The sequence below is a fragment of the Neophocaena asiaeorientalis genome, unplaced genomic scaffold (assembly GCF_003031525.2).
Source record: "Neophocaena asiaeorientalis asiaeorientalis breed wild unplaced genomic scaffold, Neophocaena_asiaeorientalis_V1.1 scaffold129, whole genome shotgun sequence".
NCBI lineage: Eukaryota > Metazoa > Chordata > Mammalia > Artiodactyla > Phocoenidae > Neophocaena > Neophocaena asiaeorientalis.
The window spans coordinates 6,662,881-6,684,516 of NW_020172446.1; the positions used below are offsets into that span (position 1 = coordinate 6,662,881).

Consider the following 21,636-nt stretch of genomic DNA (forward strand, 5'->3'; position numbering starts at 1 on the left):
CCCCCCCCCCCCAGCCTGGCCTCTCAGCCTCCACCCTTAACTCCCTACCTTCTATTCTCCATACTGCAGCCCGAGGAGGCTTTTAAAAATGTAAATCAGATCATGCCGTTCCTTTGCTTAATACCTCTAATGCCTTTGCGCTGCACTTAGAATAAAATCCAAACTCCTCCTTTGGCCTACAAAAGCTCCTACGGGATCTGCCACGGCCTGCTTCTCCCCCACTCACTACAGTCCAGCCTCCCCGGCCTTCTTTCCAGTCCTAGAACACCAATCTCGGCCTCTGGGCCTTTGCGCTTGCTGTAAACTGCCTGAGATGCTTTTGGCCCGACCCTTGGTCATTAGCTCCCTCTCCACCCCAGCTGAAGTTGGTCCTCTCCCAGCCAAGCACAATATCACATTACAGTTTATTCTCTACACTAAACTCAACCGCTATCTGAGGTCACCTTATGTGTTTACTCATTAACTGTTTCCTCCTTTGGAACGTAATCTCTCTGCAGGCTCCCAACCTGGGTGTCCCCTTCCTGGCAGCCTATGACTAACGTATAGTAGGTGCTCAATAATGAACTGCTGCATGAATGAATGAGCAGCAAGGATGTCATCACTCCTCTAGGTATCCTCCCAGGCAATGCCCAGGAGTATAGCACCATAGACATATCTCACCAGCCTCTCCTAACTGGCCACCTGGCTGTCCCTGCCCCACCCAGGCCTCACCCAAGGTCCCTGCAGGCTTTGGGCCACCGGGCCTTGGTGGAGCCTGGGGGCAGGAGCTCAGGCACCCGCAGGGATTGGGCTGTCTCCCCACTCTCACCGCCCCCTTCCCCCGGACTGTTTCCTTCCTCTCCGAACCCCCTCCACCCCGCCTCCTCCCCCGGGACCCAAACTCACACAGGTTTGAGACGGGGGGATGGGGGGCCGGGGGGGCGGTGCGGGGGGGAAGCAAGGGCGCGACAGCACCCTCCTCGCTGGCCTTCCTGCACAAGCTCAGGCGCCCGGTCGGCTCGGGCCTCCCGGGTCTGGGGTCGCGGAGGGGGGGGGGGGGCGAACAGCGATGCCACCCGAGCGCTCAGGCCCCCAGCCACAGCCTGCCCGGGCCGCGATCGATCCCTGCTGCTCCTGCCTCATTACCGAGGAGAACGGGGCTGGCGGAGGAGCCAGACGGCTGCGGAGGGGGCGGGGAGGCCTCTCGGCTCCCTGGCCCGGATTAAATATTTACTATGTTTTGTTTGGCCTTTGGGGGAGGGGCAGGAGGGCTGTAGCATCCGTCCGGAGCTGCCGGCGAGGCGGGGCCCGGAGGTTGAGGCTGGGTTCGGGCCCCGCGCCCCCCACTGAGCCTCCGGGGCTGGCCGGCACCCGAGTACCCCTGGCCCGACCCCTCCCGGGGCGGGGATTCTGCTACGGAGCCGCTGGGCCGCGCTGACAGATCTGGGTTATCGCTCTGCTGCGGCGCGGGAGCTGTGGGCCGCCCGGGAAACGCTTCCCACCCCGCGGGCGCCTAGGCCAGAGGGCCGGAAGGGGCCCCGCGCTCGGAAACCTGCTCCCTCGCCGGCTTGCGTCCTAGCAGCAGACCCCCGAGCCCGAGCCTGATCGGCCGCTGCCGGAGCGCCTGGGCTGTGCTAAACCGCATCTCCTCTAGTCCTCCCGCCTCTGATCCCAGCAGCAGCCCTGAGCCGGCTCCACTCTCCCATTGCACAGATGTGAAATCGGAGGCAGAGAAGGAGACGCGGGGGCCAGACTGGACACCCAGGAGCGCCCCCAGAGCCCGGGCGCTTCCTCACCAGGCTCGCCCGGCATCTGGTCGCACTTTTCTACCTAAGGCTGTGCCGCGCCAACGCCCTGGCGCGCTCTACCCACCGGCCTGACGGGCTTCGGAGAAGTGGAGAGAACAGCGAGTAGTCTGGGCACCGAGGGGGACTCCGAAAGTGCTCTCAAATGCCTGCCGGATGGGCGGGTTTGCCACGCTCGTCTGCAGCCGGCTAGGACCCTGGAGTCCCTTTACACGGGCACACACACAACTCCTTCCTAGTCATCCATTTACTGTTCCCTGCTCAGAAGAGGTGTGCTGGGGACACAGAGTGCTGGGTAGACAGGGTCCATGGAGTGCATAGTCGGCTGTGCACACAATAAGAGCTGCCATCCCTTTCCACCCCTCTACTCGAATGTACACTATGACACACACACACACACACACACAGGGTGACTACTCTCCAACAATCCTGCTGCATGGACATAGACCCACCCTAAAAGGCTGCTCACATCACATTCTACACGGGCAGGTACACACACACGTGCCCAGCCCACTCCAATCCCATCTTTACATATGTATGTGTACACATGCCCACATACATGCACACAGCAACTAAGGAGTGGCTGACCCACCCCTTATATTAGTGGGTCATGTGTGTGCCCACTAATATAAACACATACACACACACACAAAGAGCTGCCCCATCCCTATACATGCATGTGTATATGCGAGTACACACATATTCACTCACAAAGAACACCCATCTCCACCTCCATACATGTTGGCGTACATACCCACAGAGCTGACCATCCCCTCATCCCATCCCTGCACACACTTGCACTGAAGTGTCCACTGCTACCCCATCCCTATACATGTGTGTCCCCCCTACACACACACACACACACACACACACACACACACACACACACGCACAGGCACACACGCATGCGCACTGACTACAGGCGGCTGGGGAAGAGCTGCAGCCTCCAGCCCTGCTCCTATTTCAAGAGGAGCATTGCTGGAAAAGGAACAAAAGCAAAGCTGGCTATAAATAGCCACCTCCCTCCCTGCTTTTCCTGCCCTCCGGCCTCAAGGCCTTGCGTCTCCTCTCCTGCCTCCGGCCCAGAGCAGCCAGGGCAGGGCTGTCCCCGGGAATGGGCAGGGGGGCCCTAGAGGCCCTGTGGCCAAGCACTGAGCACTGGGGCCGGCCAGGGGCTCTGGGCCTGGGTAGGCGCAAGGGCCCACAGCCTGCCACCTGCAGCCAGCGCTGTGTGCATGTACCCAGCTGGGAGGGAGGGAGGCCCACTTGGGCCAGGCGTGGTCGCTGTCTCAGCAGAGCTGCAAAGGCTGGCAGCTGCAGGCGGAGGATGGCGGGTCTGCTAAGCAGCAGCCACAGCTGCCCCTGCCGGGCCCTCCCTTCCCTGTGTTGATTCCTGGTTTGGTTCCTGCACCCAGAGTTGGGGACATTGGGTGCCCTGTCAGGAAGCCGCACGGGGTGGAGGAAAGGGTGGCAAGATCAGAAGTGGGGGAAAGGATGCAAGTCTTACTTTGAGTTCCAGTTCTATCGCCTACTGATCCACCAGCCTTAGGACAGGCTCCTGATCACACCACCCAGCCTCGGTCTCAACCCCCTCTTCATGGGGTGTTGGGAATGACGCATGAAAAACCGGCATGCCTGGCAGGCCCTTGAGAACTGTGGAAGGCCATGGGATGGGGGAGAGTACAGACTTCTCTCTGTGTCTGAGAAGAATTGGATTAAAATAATGTCTTTATTTTGTATTTACCATGTGCTAGGCACTGGGCTATCTTTAGTTTATTTCATCCTCTGTGAGATAGGTACTATTCATATTCCCATTTTACAGCTGGAGAAACTGAGGTTCAGGGGCTCGCTCTAAGTTCACACAGGTCCCTAAAGCACAAAGCCAGGTTGCAAAGCCAAGCTGGAACTGAAACCAAAGCCCTCTTTCTTACGTCTTATACTGTGGGGGACTGGGGGACCCTGGTTCTCAGGTTAGCCCCTCCTCAGGGACCAGTGGAGGGCTGGGCTGCCTGGGACTGGAACTCAATGGGCTGCAGGGAGTGAGCCGGCATGGCCCTCTGCTCCTGAGGCCCCCACCAGGGACTTGTGGGATCAGCCCACCTCCCACCCACCCCTCCTGTCCCTAGCTCAGGCAGACCTACTTTCAAGGCTTTAATCCTTTTTGCTTAAAGGATTTTTTTTTTTTTTTTTTTTTGCTTGGGGAAGACTTGGTCTGATCAGAGGAGAGACGCAGGGAGCTGACAAGCTGCAGAGGATGGGGGGTGGTGAGGAGAAAGAAATACATATTTATTACCCTCAATTATTAAAAAATAGATAGTACCAGATCTTAGGTCCTGGCAGACACTGCAGTGGCATTTGTGCAAGGACTGTTTTCTTTCCCTTTTCTGTCTCTGTCTCCCTTTTTTTCTTTTTGTTAATTCTGTTGAGATTGTGATGTTTGTAGTGTGGCTAGCTTGTAAGTAAAAAATGCCCTGGCCAGTTCCCAGCGGGCTGGACAGCCGAGAGGCGAACAGAGCCTGCGACCAGGGAGCCTCTGTACCCCAGGTACAGGGAGGAGCCGGACCCCTTCTCAATGGAGGAGAGGGTGTGGGAGGGAAGGATCTGTGTCCCCATCTGGGGCTGCTTGGGCTGGGCCCCGGCAGGCATGTAGCCCCAGCTGTTTCTCCCCCGCTCCCTGCTCTCTCAGGGCAAACCCACCAATAACCAATAATGTACCCGCGCCCCGCCCCTTCCCATGTTGCTGCTCTTTCCAAGGGAGTGGAGAGAGAGAAATCGATTCCAACTTCTTCTGTGAGGGAGGTGACAGCTCTTGCCCCAGGCTTCTGAGGGCTTTGCCCAGGGGCACTTCCAGCTCCCCAGACACACCCTGCTCTCCCCAGGACTGTATCAGCCTGTTGAAAAGTGGGCAGATCACCAGCTTGGTGCAAAGATGCCAAGGCATCCTGCAGGGTCCCAAGGCCCATTGAGGCCTGATTCCCCAGCAGGCAGGTATACACCCCCAGCCTCTTTTCTTGTGGATCCTGCAACAGGGCAAGGTGGGGCCCTAAACAAAAACAAAGAGAGGGATCTCCAATGAGGAAAACGACCAAGAGGCAAAGCCACGGAGAAGCAGACTATGGCATTCATTTTGGTACTTGAAGACCTCACAGAGCCTGGCACACAGTAGGCCTCGGTACAGGGCTGTTGGATAACAGATCAGGATGATGAAGACAGAACAGCAGCAGCATTTCACTGAGGCCTTGCTACCTGCCAGGAAGGTGCTTTACACCCACCTTGTCACGAGTTCTCAGAACCCCAAGAGGCAGATGGCATTGGCCCCACTTCTCAGATGAAGAAACTGAGGCCCAAAGAATTAAAAGCATCTGCCCAAGGTCAGGCAGCTGGTAAGTGGCAGAGCAGGGCCCTGATTCCCGCCCATCTGGCTCCACAGCCTTTGCTCTCAGCTACTCATCTCTGTATACAGAGGCAGCAGGCAAACCCGAGCAGACCAGGAATACGTTTGAGAAGAAGCAGTGTCCATTTCACAGCCCAAGAGACAGAGTTACTGGGCTGGGGCCAGGCTTTCCTTTCTGATCAGGGAGACCCTGTTTTTGGAGGGAAGGAAGAGGCAGCTGAGGAGAAGACAGGGCTGTGGGCCAGTGGTGGGTGGATGATGTCCCAGTTTTCTGGGGAGGCTTTCAACCTCTTCTTACTTTCCCGAACCAGTGAAAACCATTTGGGAATGCTTTCCAACTCCCCCGCCCCCCAGCCCTGCACTGCCTTACGGAACTTCTCCTTGACTGTAGGCAGAGGGGGCAGGGAGTTCAGGACAGAGCCAGTCCTCCCCAAAAAAGGTGACCCATCCCTGTTGGTCCCGAGACTCCTCCCCCTGGCCAGGGCTGGCCTATGTCATTTTGTCCACTCACACAGACTCAGCCCTGGACACAGAGAGGCAAAGCTTCAAAGGGCACTCAGGTCTGGCCCACAGGAGCGACAGCACAGGAAGTGACCACGCTACTAATACTGAGGCCGCAGTGGTTGAACTCCTATTCTGGGTCATGGTAAAGTGCCAAGAACGCCATCAGCATCATCTCATTTAAGCTTCGCAGCCCTACAAGACAGCTGCTCTTGGTGGCCCATTTTACAGATGGAGTAAATCAAGTTCATAGAAATAAGGTCATTCCCAGGACTTGAATCTGGGTCTGGCCAGATCCCCACTTGGAGGTGAAGGGCTCGGCCACTGACCCCTGGCATGAGCTCTCCCTACCAGACCCTCTCCTCTTGTGGGAGAAAGCCTCCACTGAGCGAGCACAGCCACTAGCACAGCCACAGAGGCCACCAACGAGGGCTCCACCGGAGTAGAGGTACAGGGAGAGGCTGGCGATGGGGGTCCTGGACAGGTAAGGGACATGTTACCAATCTTATCAGCCAGTATGCTTTGGATATCGTATGGAACACACCAACCCGATGCTGTGTGATGCTGGGCAACCTACCACGGCTCTCTGGGCATTGGTTTTCTCAGCTGAGTTATAAGGTCTCTTCTAGCACCAAAGAGCCTGCAAATCTGTCAAATTCACTCAAATCCCCTGGTCCGGATCAGAGGCCAGGCCCATGGTCTTCCTCATGCTCCGCCCTCAGGAGTTTTTGGTGCCACAAGTCACTCTGATTCCAAGGAAAGCTAAAGCCTCTGTACATCTTCCCCCTCTGGTGTGCTCACAGGCCGCTTCGCTGGAGACCTAGACCATGTCTCTGCCCCCCACCCCCACACACACCCTCTTCCTCCTCAAATAACCAGAAGGCTTTGCATCCTGCTGTCTGCTACTTGGGGTAGTGTCAAGCTCACCTACCTAAGGGGCATCACTGACCTCTCACACTGGCTTCCTTATGAAGACCTTATGAAGGACTTCCCCTGCCCAGAAGCCCACACAGCACATGGGCCGAGGCATGTGCACAGGTGTGGGCTGTGGCATAAAAAAGAGGGAAACCGTCTCCACGCACAACCCAGAGGATGGGCAGTCAGACGAGGGACATTCTGCGGTCACTAAAACAGGTTTCGAATGACCACCCTAGAAAGGCGTTTGAGATCTACTGTTAATGCAACAAGGGCACATTTGCATGAATGTAGGAAAGAAGGTTAGAAGGAAGGATGCACCATATGCTCTGGGAGGGATGAGGGTTCCCACTCTGACTTGTGGGATTATAGTGATTTTCTTCTTTTTGCCAACCTGTGGTTTTCCAATGTTTTCTGCCACGTGTATGCATTATTTGCAAAGTTCAAAAATGTTACTCTAGGGAGAGAAGGCTGCTGTATAAATGAGGCAGCAGGTGAAAAAAAGCAAGACCTCACACAAAACTAAGTTCTATGTTTTGTGCTTAGGAGTAAAAGGCAAGGGCTTATGGAACTGATCTCTGATCTTGTACTAGGGTTACAGCCTGGACCACATTAAGAGCCAAGGAGAGGCTTCCCTGGTGGTGCAGTGGTTGAGAGACCGCCAGCCGATTCAGGGGACACGGGTTCGTGCCCCGGTCCAGGAAGATCCCACATGCCGCGGAGCGGCTGGGCCCGTGATCCATGGCCGCTGAGCCTGCGCGTCCGGAGCCTGTGCTCCGCAACGGGAGAGGCCACAACAGTGAGAGGCCCGCGGACCGCAAAAAAAAAAAAAGAGTAAGCAGCCCTGGGTGGCCATATTGGCCCTTGTGTGAGGTGAAAAGTCATGGGTGCAGACAGTGGGGTGGGGGCAGGAGTAGCTGTCTTAGGTGGAAGGAGAGGCCACGAGAGAGACCACAGAGAGGTTGCTACTTTCTAGAGCTAGCCCCTCTCCTGGAGGCTTCTGGAGTCCAGGTCATGCATCTCTTTGCAATAACCCACCATTTCCAATGAGCTACTTCGAATCCCCACCATCACATTTGTTCACTGAAGGCAGAAATACCAGTCCACCAGGGGCAGTGGGCCAATCACAGGAAGACGATACCACTGCTACCTTGAGGCAGCCTCAGGGCCAATTGCCGCCCCATGATTTGGTGGTAAAGTTCCCCCTTCGGTTGGTGCGTTCTCCTGAGCGTGGCCCTGTGAACTGTCCCCGCCTCTCTCCCTGCTCAGAGATGCTGTATCAACCGCGGGCTTGGGCAACATCCTCCCTGCAAGGAGAGGAAGTAGTTCAAAGTAAAAGGCATTTCCACAGATGGGAGAGAAGGCAAAAGAGGCCGAGTCTTCTCACCCCAGGCACCACCTGAGCTCAGCTTTGCCTCATTTAAACATTTCAGATCTCTGAAGCCCAGAATGTCCACGAGAGGTTTTCATTTGCCACGGAATCAATAGTGCAAATTTTGTTCCATAAAAATCTGCCAAGTACAGCCCTAAACTTTTCTGAGGGAGAGTGCTGTTTCTTTCCCCGACATAGCTCCTGCCCTGCTGGACGTCCTCTGTGGCCCAGTTGCCCAGTCTTTCCGTGCCTGTTAGCTTTCTCTGCCTACAGAGGAATGGAAGAGGGCTGGGGTGAGGCAGCAACAGCCCTGCGCCCTAGATGAGCTCTGTAGCCCCTCTGCGCCTCAGTGTTCTCATCTGTAACTTGGGACTAATACAACCTGCCTTTTCTGCTCTTAATGAGGCATTGTACAGGGAAAACCATGAGACACCTTTCTCCATACTCCTCACATAAAAAAAAAAAATCTGTTTCCTCCTGGTTCCTGATACGAAGTTTCTTTTTTTCTTTTCTTTTTTTTTTTAAGCCCTAGGTTATCGTGATTTAATTTTTTCTTAGAGTTGCAGAGCAATTTAAAAGTTAGGTTTTGGTACCAGGTTCCTTGTGTTCCAATTAACATGTAATCAACATTCAATCAACATTGGCAGTCAGCTCATAAAGACACGACATTAGTTATTGATTCAGTACTCTTTACCCAGTGTCACACTTGTGCTACATTTTATTTTGTGCAGGACGCTGTATTAGTTTGGTCCTGGTAAGAAAAACAGAGCACTGTCAGATTGAGTAATTTGATGAGTCCATAATAAAGATGAGAAGAGTGGGTAAGGAAACCCTAAGAGATAATGTCTTTTAAGGCCCCCTCCCCACAGAGCTGAGTGAGGAGAGGGAGCGCTTACCGAGCCTGGAGAAAGAGCTGCTGTGAGGGCTTTGACCCTTTCACATATACCAGACTGACTTCCAACTGTCAGAACCCGCATTCCTTTGCCTGAGGGCCTCGTCTAGCAGGGAAGCTGTCTTTGCTTTCTCCAGGGGAACTGTACCCTTAGCCAGTGAGGGATGCGAGTTGTGTATAAATACCCCAGCTCCCTCCCCTTGGAGTGAGAGAACTTTGAGGTGCATGTTCTAGACTGTATCTGAAGTTCCCCAGTGAGATTAAGTTCTGGTTGCCCATGATAACACACCTGTTATTGGCTTCTTCCCTTCTCTGTCTCATTTCCCCACTCATCTCCTAGTGTTTCCTAGGATCCCTCCCAAATAAAGACGTGCATTTGAATCCTTGTCTCAGGCTATACTTCTGGGAGAACCTTTGGGTGACCTATGGTGGAGGGACACAGAGAGCCCATGGCGACCCACCATTGGTTGAACCCAGCTGGAAGCAAGAGGGCATGGGAGCTCATTGCTGAAGTTCCACAGACCAAGCTCCCAGGACAGAGAGCAGGTTGGAGAAGGGTGGAGAGCAGATCTGAAGGGGCGGCGGGGTAAAGAGTAAGCTGCCTCCTCAAGGAACTTGCCATACAGTGGGGAAGGCAGATAACATAAAGGTAATTGCAATAAAATAGATTGAGTGGGACCTCCCTGGTGGCACAGTGGTTAAGAATCTGCCTGCCAGCGCAGGGGACACGGGTTTGAGCCCCGGTCTGGGAAGATCCCACATGCTGCAAAGCAACTAAGCCCGTGCGCCACAACTACTGAGCCTGCACTCTAGAGCCCATGAGCCACAACTACTGAGCCTGCGTGCCACAACTACTGAAGCCCGCACACCCTGGAGCCTGTGCTCCGCAACGAGAAGCCACCGCAATGAGAAGCCCCTGCAATGAGAAGCCCCTGCACCACAACGAAGAGTAGCCCCCACTCGCCGCAACTAGAGAAAGCCCACGTGCAGCAGTGAAGACCCAATGCAGCCAGAAATAAATTTAAAAAAAGAAATAGAGTACTGTGACCGGAAGTACAGGATATGGTGGGACATCGAGGATGGCTCTCCAATCCAAGGGGTGCAGGAAGGTTTCCCAGAGAAGTGATGTGTAAGCTGAGTCCTGAAGGAGGAGCGTGAAGGGGAAGAGAGCAGTGAAGAGTGTTCTAGGCAGCAGGAGCTGCTTGTTGCAAATCCTTAGAGACAGACAGAGAGCACAGTTCAGTCGAGGGATTGAAAGAAGTTCATTAGAGCTGGACCTCAGAGTTCAAAGTGGGGAGTGGGGAGAGGAGAGGGTGGGGCTGCAGGTGGGGCAAGAGAGGAGGACTTGATGGCCAGGCTGGGAAGTCTGGACTATCCCCGGAAGGAAAAGGAATCACTGAAGTCTTTTAAACAAGGAGGGACAAGATCCCACCGCATTGTAGAATCTGGCCACCACGTAAAGGCTGGATTGGGCGAAGGCAAGAGTAGAGGCAGGGAGGCTACTGGTGTGATTGGGGAGAGGATGGTGGCCGAGGCTAGGGTGGAGGTAGGGAGAAGAGGTGCACGAAGGATGCTGAGGGAGAACAGGCAGCACATCTCAGATTAATGGGGAGGGGTGGGGTGAGGGGGGACGTTCGTGGGTCCAATTCTCAGGCTGACGGTACCTGCAGGGATCGTACTGCCAAATGCTGAAATGGGAGAAATGGGGAAAGAGCGAGCTTGCTCAGAGCTCAGAGTAGAAGTAAGAGCACGGTTTCACACACACTGGGTTTGAGGGGCCTGTGTGGCTGCCAGTGGAGACATGTGGGGGAGGGGTCAGCTGGCTGGATGGCTCCGGACGTCAGAAGCAACATCTCATCTGGAGATGGGATGTTGGGGGGCGGGGGTCAGTTAATGGGCGCTACAGCCGTGGACGAGCTGACACCCCCAGAGCAATGCCTGGGAGGCACCATATTGGAGGATGGCAGGAGGTAGTGAAGCTGGCCAAGAAGGAGCAGCCACAGAGGCAGGAGAAAGACCAGGGGGGTGGCCATCGGGGAAGCCAAGGGAAACTATGGCCGACGGCATCAAAGGCCACCACGTCAGGTGAGACAAGGAAAATGTCTGGTAGGGTCAGCGTCAAGCCAGAGAGGTGACAGTGGAGTGACGGCTGATGCGTCCTCCTTGAGGGGTGAGAGGGAGGTGAGGGCAAGCAGACTCCAAGTGTGGACAGCTTCTCCCAGCTAAGTGGTCACCAGGGGTCCAAGCCCCGCTGCACGAGACAGAGCTCAAACCCAGGCCCGTGGGCAGTGCGGTGTCCTCTACGTCAGCACGTGACACAGCCGGTGGCCTTCCTGCCGGCACTGCTTGCTGGCAGCGGACCCCAGCCCCCAAACTGGAGGAGCTGCTAGGGTAGCAGTAAGGCCAGAGGAGGAGGTCCCTCAAGCCAGCTCTGACCAGGGCCACCTGCGCTATCTGCTCTGTATTCTGGGCTCTAACACTGGACATGATTTGAAGAAGCTCTTCTACTGCCAAAAAACATTTGTCAAACCGTCAATCCAGTCGTATTACAGATGGGGAAACTGAGGCCCAGTGTCCAGGGTCCTAGTGAGTCAGCCACAGAGACGGAACCAAACCCAGCCCTGGGACTCCAATTTTGGGGTCCTTTCCGGAGCCCCAGGGCCCCCAGGAAGAAAAGGGTCTTAGCCAGGCCAAAGCCAGGGTCGCACAGAGCTGCTGCTACAGGCAGAGCCTGGCGGCCGGTGAAGACAGAGACAGACAGGAGGGTAAACACCGTGAGACGTGCTGCCTGCAGCACAGGCTGAGGTGGCGGCCGGCGTGCTACAGCCCTCGCCCTCCGCCCAGCCTGCCCGGGCTGCCCCACGCTGGCCACTGCGTGACCTACCCGGGCCCGCCTCCTCCGAAGCCCACCGTACTGCCTGCTCCTTCCTCCTCCCAGCCTGCTCAGACAAGCCCATGAATAGAACATTAAAGGTAAAACCTTCTAAAAGAAAAAGCAGCTCCCTGGTAGGAGTCGCCCCATGAAATGTCAAATGCAGGAAGCCTTGCGTGCTTCTCACTAATGGAGGCACCTTAGTCTCCATTCCCCAACATCCAATCGCCCTATAAATAAATCACTGTAAGAAGAATGCCGGTTTTCCCCCTAGGGCCTCATGAATCTCTCTATAAAAGCCCCCTTCACGACGTGTTGGCTCGGGTGCCCAGAGAGAGACATGGCAAACTCTGCTAGGACAATTTTAGAGGCAGAAGTAACTCTCATGCCACCTCTGTGGGCTGAGAGCTGGTAACTCAGCCCTTCTCCTGACTTGGGGAAGAATTTTTTTGCTCCATTTCCTGTAGATCCACCCCGACCACAGCGCCACTGTCCTCTGGAATCAGCCCAGGACGCTACCAAGAGGCCTCGGCTCCGAGGGCTGCGGTGGTTTGTCCCCTGGCAGACATGTGATGAGTCGTGCCCACCCACCCCTGCGTGGGCGGGTGAGCCATATACCCGTTTGAGCTTTGTTCCCGACACGTGGCATGCAGAGCGCTGGCCTGCCCACTCCCGGGGCCCCCACTGAGTGGCTCGCCAGCTACCCGTGGTGCCAACATCATGCAAGAGGCCCCAGGGTGGGAGTGCCGACCTAAGCGCCCGAGCCCACAGCTGAGCTTTCGGGACGCTCAGCTTTGCCACAGTGGACCTCTGGCGTGCACTCCCGGAGCCTGCTGCGCGCTCACCAGGTGTGTTTCTGCACACACACAGAGTATTGTGCCAACCCTCTTGCTATGTCGGCTCCACAGCACCTCTTCTGAATCACATAGCAGGGTCTGTTTGCAGTTTCGGATCCCAAGTTCACTGACTGATTAGACAGTAATCACAGGTTCGGAAGCACCCCGCTGAATCTGTTAGATCTGACACCCCGCCCCACCCACACCGAGAAGGAGAGGCACTCCTCGCTCCAAGGGGGGAATCTGCTCTTCTACACCGCGAGATCGGCTAGACTCTGCCTTTTTTTTTTCCTTTTCCAAACTGCAGGAAGAATGGGCCTCTCAGGTACGCAACCGTGGCCGGAAGGGGGCAGGAGAAATCCCTTGTGGAGGATAGCTCTGAGTTCTGCAATTACCACCCAGCTGACAGGGTAGGGCTGGACCGTGGGAGCGCCCTGAGGAGTGAAGGAACATTCCAAAGGAGGAGGGGTAGGTGCAGGTGGAGGGACCTCCCTCATCCAGTCTAACTGCCACCACCAGAGGCTGTTGCTCCCTAGTCACCGACCAGTTTGGGGTGTGGCTCTGTGAGCCAGTCCACCAGGACAGCCTGGAAGGGGAGCCACGGGAGAGCAACCTATGGAGAAGTCCCAGCCCCCAAATAAACCATGGCTCCACCTTTCTTAAGGGCATGAAAGCAGGCAGGTTGGTGCTGGCCCACTGTCTCATCCTTGTCTGCAATGAAGAATCCAGAGCAGGAGACAGTAGGGGAGGGGTGTGTCTCCCCAGACAGAAAGTGTGTGTGTGGAAGTGGACAGGACACATGAGAAAGGGGTTCAGGGTATCAGGAGCCCCAAGTCCCAGCCAGAGATGTTCCTGGATGAACACCAGAAGGGGAGTGCAAGGGAACTACCAGGGAACTCTGTAACGAGGCACAAGTGATTCAGCAGTGCCCGCCACCTCGCAAAACAAATGTCATATAAAGCAAGGCAGATGGGCACGTGAGGCAGTGGAGCTTAAAGGTTAAGAGAGCATGGAAAAGAGCGTGGTGGCAGAAAAACCTGGGATCGTATCCTGACTACCAGCTGGGTGACCCAGGGCAAGGGAGTTCATTTGTCTGTGCCTCGGTTCCCTTATCTTGATAGCAGGGACAAGCACACACTGATCTTGATGGGTGATTGTGGAGATTGCATGAAGTGAGGCATGAAGTCCACTCAGCTTGGCCCATCACTACTTATAAGCAGCTATTGTCAGCACGCGGACAGGGATTGGCGCAGTCGAATTCAAGGCAGGCTGGGAAGAACAGTCCATTCCCTGACGCCCACTTCCAGCTCGCATCCATCCCTCCTCCCAGCAGGCTTGGCCAAGTATGCTCTGAGACCCACATGCCCTCCCCTTGCTCTAGTAATGGACACCAAATCAGCCGTGCCTCTTCTCCCCAGTTCAACGACATCCAAAGGTCCCTGCTCCTGGGCCCCCTTGCCTGGGAGTTAATGTCTCCCAAGCCTTGAGGAAGCCCTCGCCCTGGGGTGCCTGCCTCACTCGTCTCTCGGGCTCACTTCTACCCAGGGTGGCCTGGTCAGCACACCCCGAGGAAAGGGCTGCTTCCAGTACTCTGCACGGAGGTCCTGCCTTCTGCTGTCCCTGGAGGCTCTGTTCCCGTTTCGCCAGTTATTTTGCTTCCTCGGCCATCTGTTTCCTCCCTGTCATCTCCTCTCTGCTTTAACCTTAACCACCACTTCACTGCAGATGGTACCAAACAGATCCGTTCTTGACATCCTTCATGATGCCTGCCCCCTCCTTCTCATCTCCAGAGAGTGAGCTTCTGCTCTGTCCTTTCTCAGGCCCTGACTCCAAAGCTTGGAGTTGGATTCACCTCCCACAAGGTCCCATTCACCCTCCTCGGTCCCAACTCTGCCACAGGTCAGGGGGCAAACACCTACCCTTTTCCCCATCTTTTCCTTTTCCTAATGAGACTTCCTCTTTTCAAACTTGGCCGAGAACCTCTCCTGGCGTCAAGTCCACTGTTTGCTCTGGTTATCCACCTGGTCTCCTAAAACGGAGCTGTTTAACCCTCCAGGGGGGTCGGGGTTGGTATCCTGAATCTGAGACCAGAAACTCAGGCTCATTCCTGCAGTAAAGGAGCCAGTATGTCCACGCTGGGAGTTTGAGCGCTGAACAGTTCCTCTATAGAAAATGGACCTGGAAATTGCAGTGAGGAGTTGGCCCTGTGTTGGCATGACAGAGACGGAACCAAAACACATTTTCCACATTGTGTGAGCTCACAAAAGGGGAGCATTGCACTGCTTTCCTTGCTTTTATTCCGGATCCTGGTGAGAAAATGCACGCATGGACTTTATTTAGCAACTCACTCTGCCTCTCCTCTCTATTGAGGTGACCTGGTGCTCCCCTAAAATTCTTCCTATTGGCTTCTCTTTGCTGGCATAAGGACCAGGAGCTTTGAGGAAAGAAGTCCGGAAGCTCCTAAGTCAGGAAACTGTCTTGGTGTCATTGGTTTCACTAGGCTGCATTACGTGAACGGGACAGAATTGGGCTGGGAAGACTGAAATCCCGCTTCTGTACCTGGGTTTGGGCTAAAAAGCCTCATATCTCAGCCCTCTAGACAGGGCTCTTGTATTTCCCCTCTACACTTTCTCTAGCAGAACGGAGAGTGTCTTGGCTGTCCACGGAACATTCTCCACTTCCCTTCTCCATTGGGGCTAAGGAGGGCCATGTCACTAATAGCTCCAAGAGGAGCCTGCTGAAACCTGGCCACATGGAGACTCTCTGATTCCCTAGGGAACCTCTGGATTTAAATCAACCAAGCATCTGACAACCCCATGGCCCCTCTACCTTCCCTTCTTCCCACAAAGGAGACCCAGTCTAGCCACTAGGCCAGCCCATCAGGCTATGGAAACCAAAAGGACGAAATGCATCTTACTGGGTTGCAGGCCTTAATCTAGCTCTTGCTGAATTATGCAGGGATGGCATTAACTTATATAAATGAGTGTGTTTGACAGATTTTGTGGTTGATGTACAGATAAATTCTAATGAAAGACAGCTACAAGATTTTAAATTATTAATTAGACTGCCACTTAACAAAACCTATTTAGCACTCTATTTCCTTGCTCAACAAGACAAAAACTTTAAGGTTCTGTATGTACCCAGAGGCTGTTGATTTGCATTGTTTTTATAGCTCTAAAAATGAAAACCATAGATCCTGACCTTAAGCAGGCCGCTTCTTGCAAAGCAAAACCCCCAGCAGGCTGCCCTTCCTTCCTGGACGGTGCTGGGTGGCTCGGGGCCTCGCTTGCCCTGAGCACCTCTCATCTCTGACCAGAGATTTGCTTTTTATATCCCTGGTTCTTCTGGGGTAGGCCAGGAGATGGAAAAGCCAGCTGAAGCCTAAAGCTACCAGCGCTGTCAGCAGCAAGATCCACTGAGGACGCAGGGCTATTCTGGTTCACAGAGGTAGGGCACCCCCAGTTCCTAAAATGTCCTGCCTGGGGTCAGCACCATGTTAACTGCAATAGGACAACCAGCAATCAGAGGGACAACCCTTGTGGTCCAATCCCTACTCTCACCTTCTTCCTCCTCTGGGGTTTCTTTGCAGGATGGGTAGGGCTCGTGGTCCCCTCTTCTCCCAGGAACTAGGGAGGGCTACTCTTTCTTCATCTTTCAAATCCTTTTCCAAATCATAATTAAACTATGAAACTCCCTCAGAGCCAGGACCCCACACAGGGTTCTGCATCTGATAGGCAGGGAAACTGCAACAGCTATCTGAATCCATGCTATGACATTTTTGCTGGGAGCCTTTGGGAACAATTTGAGAAGCAGAAACTTCAAGGGCCACCTCTCTTGGCACTAGCCCCAGTCATATCTTTGTCTCTGGGCACACACCTAGAATCCACACAGAGAATCTGAGTGGCCTGTGTGCATGTATGTGTGTATGTGTGTGTGTGTGTGTGTGTGTGTGTGTGTGTGTGTGTGTGTGTGTGTGTGTGTGTGTGTGTGTGTGTGTGTGTGTGCCTGTATGCGCAAAAGAGACCAGTCCTGGGGACCAGGATCAGGGGCCAAGGGAGAAAATTGCCCAGGAAAGGACCCAAATAAAAGTCCTTTGCCCACACCATGTCCCACCAGCAGGCTCCAGGCCACTGGAGCCCAGCCCAGCCCAGCAAAGGACTTCTCTGCTCTGCTTCCCTCAGGCCAATCCAGGTAGAAGCCTCTTTGGTTGGTAGAACCTCTCCTGCCAATGAAGCTGTGCAGGAAGGGAAAAATAGCCCAAGTGGCAAACACATGTGACTGCCAAGCCTCCAGTGGCCACCTCTTGGGCAAGGTAAAGAGCCTCCCCCTGGGAAGCGGCCCCCAGAATGCATTGGACTCATCCCAAGCTGGGCCTCTGGCTAGCAAGGATGTGAGAAAAAGGCTCCTGGAGGCTGCTCAAGCCTCCCTGGGCACTTAAACCATATAAATAAAGTGCGTGGGCTGCTTCATGGCTCGTTTTTAACTGTAAACTGCCAAAAGACAAAAGACCAAAAGGGAGATGAGATGTCAGTTCCTCTCTATTATCTCCATCACAGACCTGCAGCCCAGACATGGCGGCCTTTAAAACTGCCTGGGAAGCCTTCCCCACTGGGGCAAGTTTGCACGCTCCTGGCCCAGGCTGCCCAGACCTCGGCCTGCGCTCAGCTGTGTAAAAAAGCATCCTCTCTGTGCAGACACACTCTGGCCAGCACCGCTGGTTGCTGAAAAGGCTTTTAGTCCCATTCTGCTAGGAAAAGGAACTGGGGTGTATCCGTGAAGTGGTTTCTCCAACCAGCCGCAGAGACTTTTCCCACCCACAGTGAAAGGCAGTCAGCGTTTCCCCCCTGCACTGCACCGACCCACGTGGAGGGCACAAGTCACACACAAGTTTGTGGATATTGACATGGTGGGGCAACCGAGGCTCCTGGGTCGGCCTGAGACAGCCGGGACCACCACACCGCCTCTACTGTTTCCAGCGCAGGCGTGGTTTCTTCACCTACCTGTCCGACCTGCTTACGGGGTCTCTTCCATCACCCCCACATCTGCTCCTCCCTGCCCATCTCCGGGCTTTGCTTCCCCCTCCTCCGCCACCTCCCCCCTGCCCATTTTCTCCTTCCCCATCCTACTGTGAGGTCAGAATCCTGTGCTTACGACACCTCGGTCTGTTGCCATGGAAACAGGGGCGGATTAAGGCTGGAGCGCGGAGCGCAAGGATCAGGCCCCTCCGCTACCTGAGCACCCGCCTCAGCAGGCTCTCGCAGGGCCCGGGCAGCCAGCCGTAGGCGCCGGCGGCTCGTCAGCCGCTCGGCCCGGGCCAGGGACGAGGGGGTCCCGACGGGGCGCCGCAGCCCACCCGGACCTGGGAAGGAAGAGAGGTAGACGCAGAGGCCCGGGCAGCGGTTGGCGGAGCCCGCGGGCTCACGGCGTGGTCACCTGCCCTCCCTGGGCCCTGGGGACAGCTCCCGGCGCGGCAGCCACGTGGGGGCGCGGCGGGACTTCCCCAGCGCCCGCGCCAACTTTGCAGCGCTCAGCTATGTGCTCGACAAGCCCAAGGCTCGTCGTGAGGTGGTCGCGGTCTCTTAAGTTGAGCCTGGCTCCGGCCGCGCTCGCTCCCGGCACGGCCTCCGCCTTCGCATACCTCCGCTCCAGGCAGAAGGAAAGTTTGAGGAACCGATCAGCAGGGGCTAGCCACCAACCCTCGGCCGCTGGGTGTCCAGAGCCCGCTGCAGAGGACCACCAAAGCGGGGCTACAGGGAAGGTGCCCGGGTCCGGGCCCCACCTGGGAACCAGGACGCGCAGTGAGTGAGCGGCCGGGCCGCGCGGTGACTGACCGCCAGCTGCACCGGAGCGCAGGTTGGACCCGGCCCCGCCAAAGCGGCAGAAGCTGGCGGCGTGTGCCCGCGCAGGGGATGGAGCCTGCAAGTCAAAACTTTATACTGGCAAAGCTAAGGTCCCAGGAGGCCGGCGCCCCTTCCATCAGGGGCAGCTCACTGTGGTCTCGAAATGACCTCGCCGAGCCAGAACCCTAGGCCTGGCCGCTTGATCCAGGGAGCAAATCCCGTGTCTCGCTACTGGCCCCAGTCAGGGGCTGAGCTCCTCCAGCAGCACTTCCTCGCCGGTTGCGTCCCCGCAAAGCCCGCCAGACTGCCCAGAGCTGCTTCCCGGGCCCGGAGCCCCGGCGCCTGGCAGCTCTCGGGCGGCTCCCAGGCTCGCGGCTCTGCCCCGTGCGTATCCAACTCCAACTTGCCCCTGCGGCTCCAACTCACCTTTGCGAAGCATGTTGGCCGCGGGGCCGCCACTCGGAGGTCGGCCTAGGCGCGCTCCCTCCCAGGGTCCGGATTCAAATCCTTGGGCGCTGGCTGCAGCTAATCCGAGCGCGTCGAGGCGGGGGCAAGCCGGGGATCCGCTTGTGCCCGGCGGCCCGGCCCCGCAGGGGCATGGTGAGCCCGAGCCCCGCGCCGAGGGCACCGGCGCCCACCGGCGACCGTGGCGCTGCCCGGCAACCCCGGGGCGAGCTGCTTGCTCCGCGGAGCTGGCGGCCTGCTTCTGCAGCCCAGAGCACTTTGCAGGCGGTTTTGAGGGGGGACGCCGCCCCCCGGCCGCCCCGCCGCGGCCCCCTCCTTTCCGCCCCCTCGGGCCGCAGCCGCCGCCGCGGTTGCTGCAAAAGGGCGCTCGCACGCACCGCCAAGCTCCGGGGAAAGCGCCCGGCGCGCGTTTGCAGGACCGTGCAATCGGCGGAGCGGGGCGCCTCCCTTTCTCCCCCCGGCTTCCCCCACCTCTCCTCCCTCCTTCCCTCCTCCGCTCGCTAGCTCCCTCCCTCTCTCTCTCCGCTCCCCGCCCCCGCTCACGGAGCGCCTCCCATACAAAATTTATGAAAGTGCTCTCAGCTCGCGGTGCTGAGCGCCGTCCTATTCCCAGGGCAGCGGCGCTCAGCCGTGCAAAAAAAGCGTGCGCTCTGCCCACCGGCTGGGATGCGAGGACCGCCGCCCAGAGCCCCCGATCACAAGTCTGCACCCCTGCCCATCTCCTCCCTGGCCGGCTCCTCTTCCTCCTCGGAGGCTCGACGGCTCCTCCTTGCCCAGGATAGCTCCGGCAGACCCAGCCGCATCGCATCCCGAGACCCAGGACACTATCCTTTTTGAGGGGTGGTGTGGTGTGCCCCCTGGCTGGTCTACACATCTCAGCAAGCATTGGGGAGGCCCAGTTGCATATTCTAGAGAGGGAAAGACTGATGTGGGGCTCAGGCAAGCTATCTCCGCCTGGGAGGGTGGGGGGCTCTATTCTCCCTCAGTCTACACAGACCCCGCCCGGGGCTTCGTGGAAAATGGAGGAGGCACCGCCTAAAAAGCAGGTCCCACAGGGGACCAGTTGGGCTGAGCTTAGAGAAGGTTCAGGCCAGATGAATCCTGGGTGGAGGCCGGCACCCCCTACTGGCCTGGGATAAGAGGGGTCCTGGAGGGGGAAAAGAGTGGGCTAAGTCACTCTTTAAAGGCACATTTATTGAGGGTCTATCATTGTAGAGTACTACTATTCCCCGGGGATTCAGCCAGTGAAAAAGGCAAGGTCCCTGCCCTTGCGGAGTTTACAGTTAATAGGGACCAACTGAGGAAAGTCCAGATGAGATGGTGCGCTTGGAAGAAGAAGCAGCCAGGTGTTGTTCTGCAGCTGATATGGGCAGGTCAGGGAAAGCCGCTCCGAGCAGGTGACATCTAAGCAGAGATCTAATTGAAGTGAGAGGGTGAATAGTGTGATTCCTTGGGGAAAAACTTGTCATGATCAGAAGGTCAAAAAGAAGGCCCTTATCATTCATTCACCCATACCTGCGTTCAACCACACTGAGGCTCTGGGTTTGTGCTAACCACCTAGGCTTGGACTTCCAGTAGTTTATGGCACAGTTGGGGAGGACCCACAAGCTATCCTAGAATGTGACAGGAAGAGATACAGAGTGTGGGAGGGTGCTCTGCTAGCTCTGTAGGGGGTGGTGGGGGGAAGACCATCCAGAAAGGCTTCACAGAAGAGATGCCAGTTGGTCTTGAGGGCTGAATTCATCAGGCTGAGAAGGTGAAAGGCCATTCCAGGCAGGAAAGAATGTGCAAATGCTTGGAGGTGAGAGAGTAACCTTGTCCTGAAGATTAAGAAGACTGGTCCGGAACTACCGTGGCAGTCCAGTGGTTGAGAAAGAGCTCACTTTCCAAAGCAGGCGGTGCGAGTCGATCCCCTGTCAGAGAGCTGGGATCCCACGTGCCTCTTGGTCAGGAAGCCAAAATGTGAAACAGAGGCAATATTTAACAAATTCAATAAAGACTTTAAAAATGGTCCACATCAGGGCTTCCCTGGTGGCACAGTGGTTAAGAATCCTCCTGCCAATGCAGGGGACATGGGTTTGAGCCCTGGTCCAGGAAGACCCCACATGCCGCGGAGCAACTAAGCCTGTGCGCCACAATTACTAAGCCTGCACTCTAGAGCCCCCGAGCCACAACTACTGAAGCCTGCGCGCCTAGAGCCCATGCTCTGCAACAAGAGAAGCCACCGCAATAAGAAGGCTGGGCACCACGAGTGCAGCAACGAGGACCCAACGCAGCCATAAATAAATAAATAAAATCTATACAAAAAAATGTTCCACATCAAAAAAAAAATTGGTCCATCTTGTAGTGGGAAAAGAAGGTGAGGTATTCTCTTAGCCTCCACCAGCTGCAGAACTGGACTGAGCCACCCCGTCTGAGCTCCGCCAGGCAGACACTAGCTGAACTCGATGATGCTGAGAGCTGCAGAGGCCCTCCACCAGTAAACCAACGTCAGCGAGGTTGAACAACTTGACCAGCATCTCACAGCAGATCAGCGCCCAAGTATGGGCCTGAATCAGGGTGTGCCGATCCTCCTCCCACCTCCTCAAGCCGCCTCCCCATGACCCCCTGCCCCACAATCTCCAGTATCTTAGGCAAAGTTGGCTGGGGCTGGGCGTGAGTGTGAGAAGCAGAGTTATTTCAGTCCTCTGGCTGGGTGCTGTTTTGGAGTTCAGCCAGGGAGTGGGGGCGACCGTGGGTGGGTGTTGTAGTTTAATGTTGGGGGA

At 56.1% G+C, this 21,636-nt stretch overlaps 2 protein-coding genes across 2 annotated transcripts in view; one reads left to right on the forward strand and one right to left on the reverse strand.

Annotated features, from left to right (window-relative positions):
- The window catches only part of RTN4RL1 (reticulon 4 receptor like 1), a 65,480-nt gene extending 46,493 nt beyond the window's left edge, over positions 1 to 18,987 (reverse strand). Inside the window, exon 1 of the mRNA XM_024736495.1 lies at positions 18,833 to 18,987. Coding sequence (XP_024592263.1) covers positions 18,833 to 18,845 — 13 coding nt within the window. The 5' untranslated portion in view covers positions 18,846 to 18,987. The remainder of the gene's footprint in view (positions 1 to 18,832) is intronic.
- Positions 18,844 to 19,708, forward strand: LOC112393743 (atherin-like). Its single transcript, XM_024736095.1, has 2 exons — positions 18,844 to 19,279; positions 19,485 to 19,708. The coding sequence occupies exons 1-2, from the start codon at positions 18,844 to 18,846 to the stop codon at positions 19,706 to 19,708; spliced, it is 660 nt and encodes a 219-aa protein (XP_024591863.1).
- The last annotated feature ends 1,928 nt before the right edge of the window (positions 19,709 to 21,636 follow it).

Coding starts and splice junctions, on each gene's coding strand:
- LOC112393743 (XM_024736095.1), top strand. CDS start 18,844: ATGTTGGCCGCGGGGCCGCCACTCGGAGGTCGGCCTAGGCGCGCTCCC. Junction 19,280..19,484: donor GGGGAAAGCGCCCGGCGCGC/GTTTGCAGGACC, acceptor TCCTATTCCCAG/GGCAGCGGCGCTCAGCCGTG.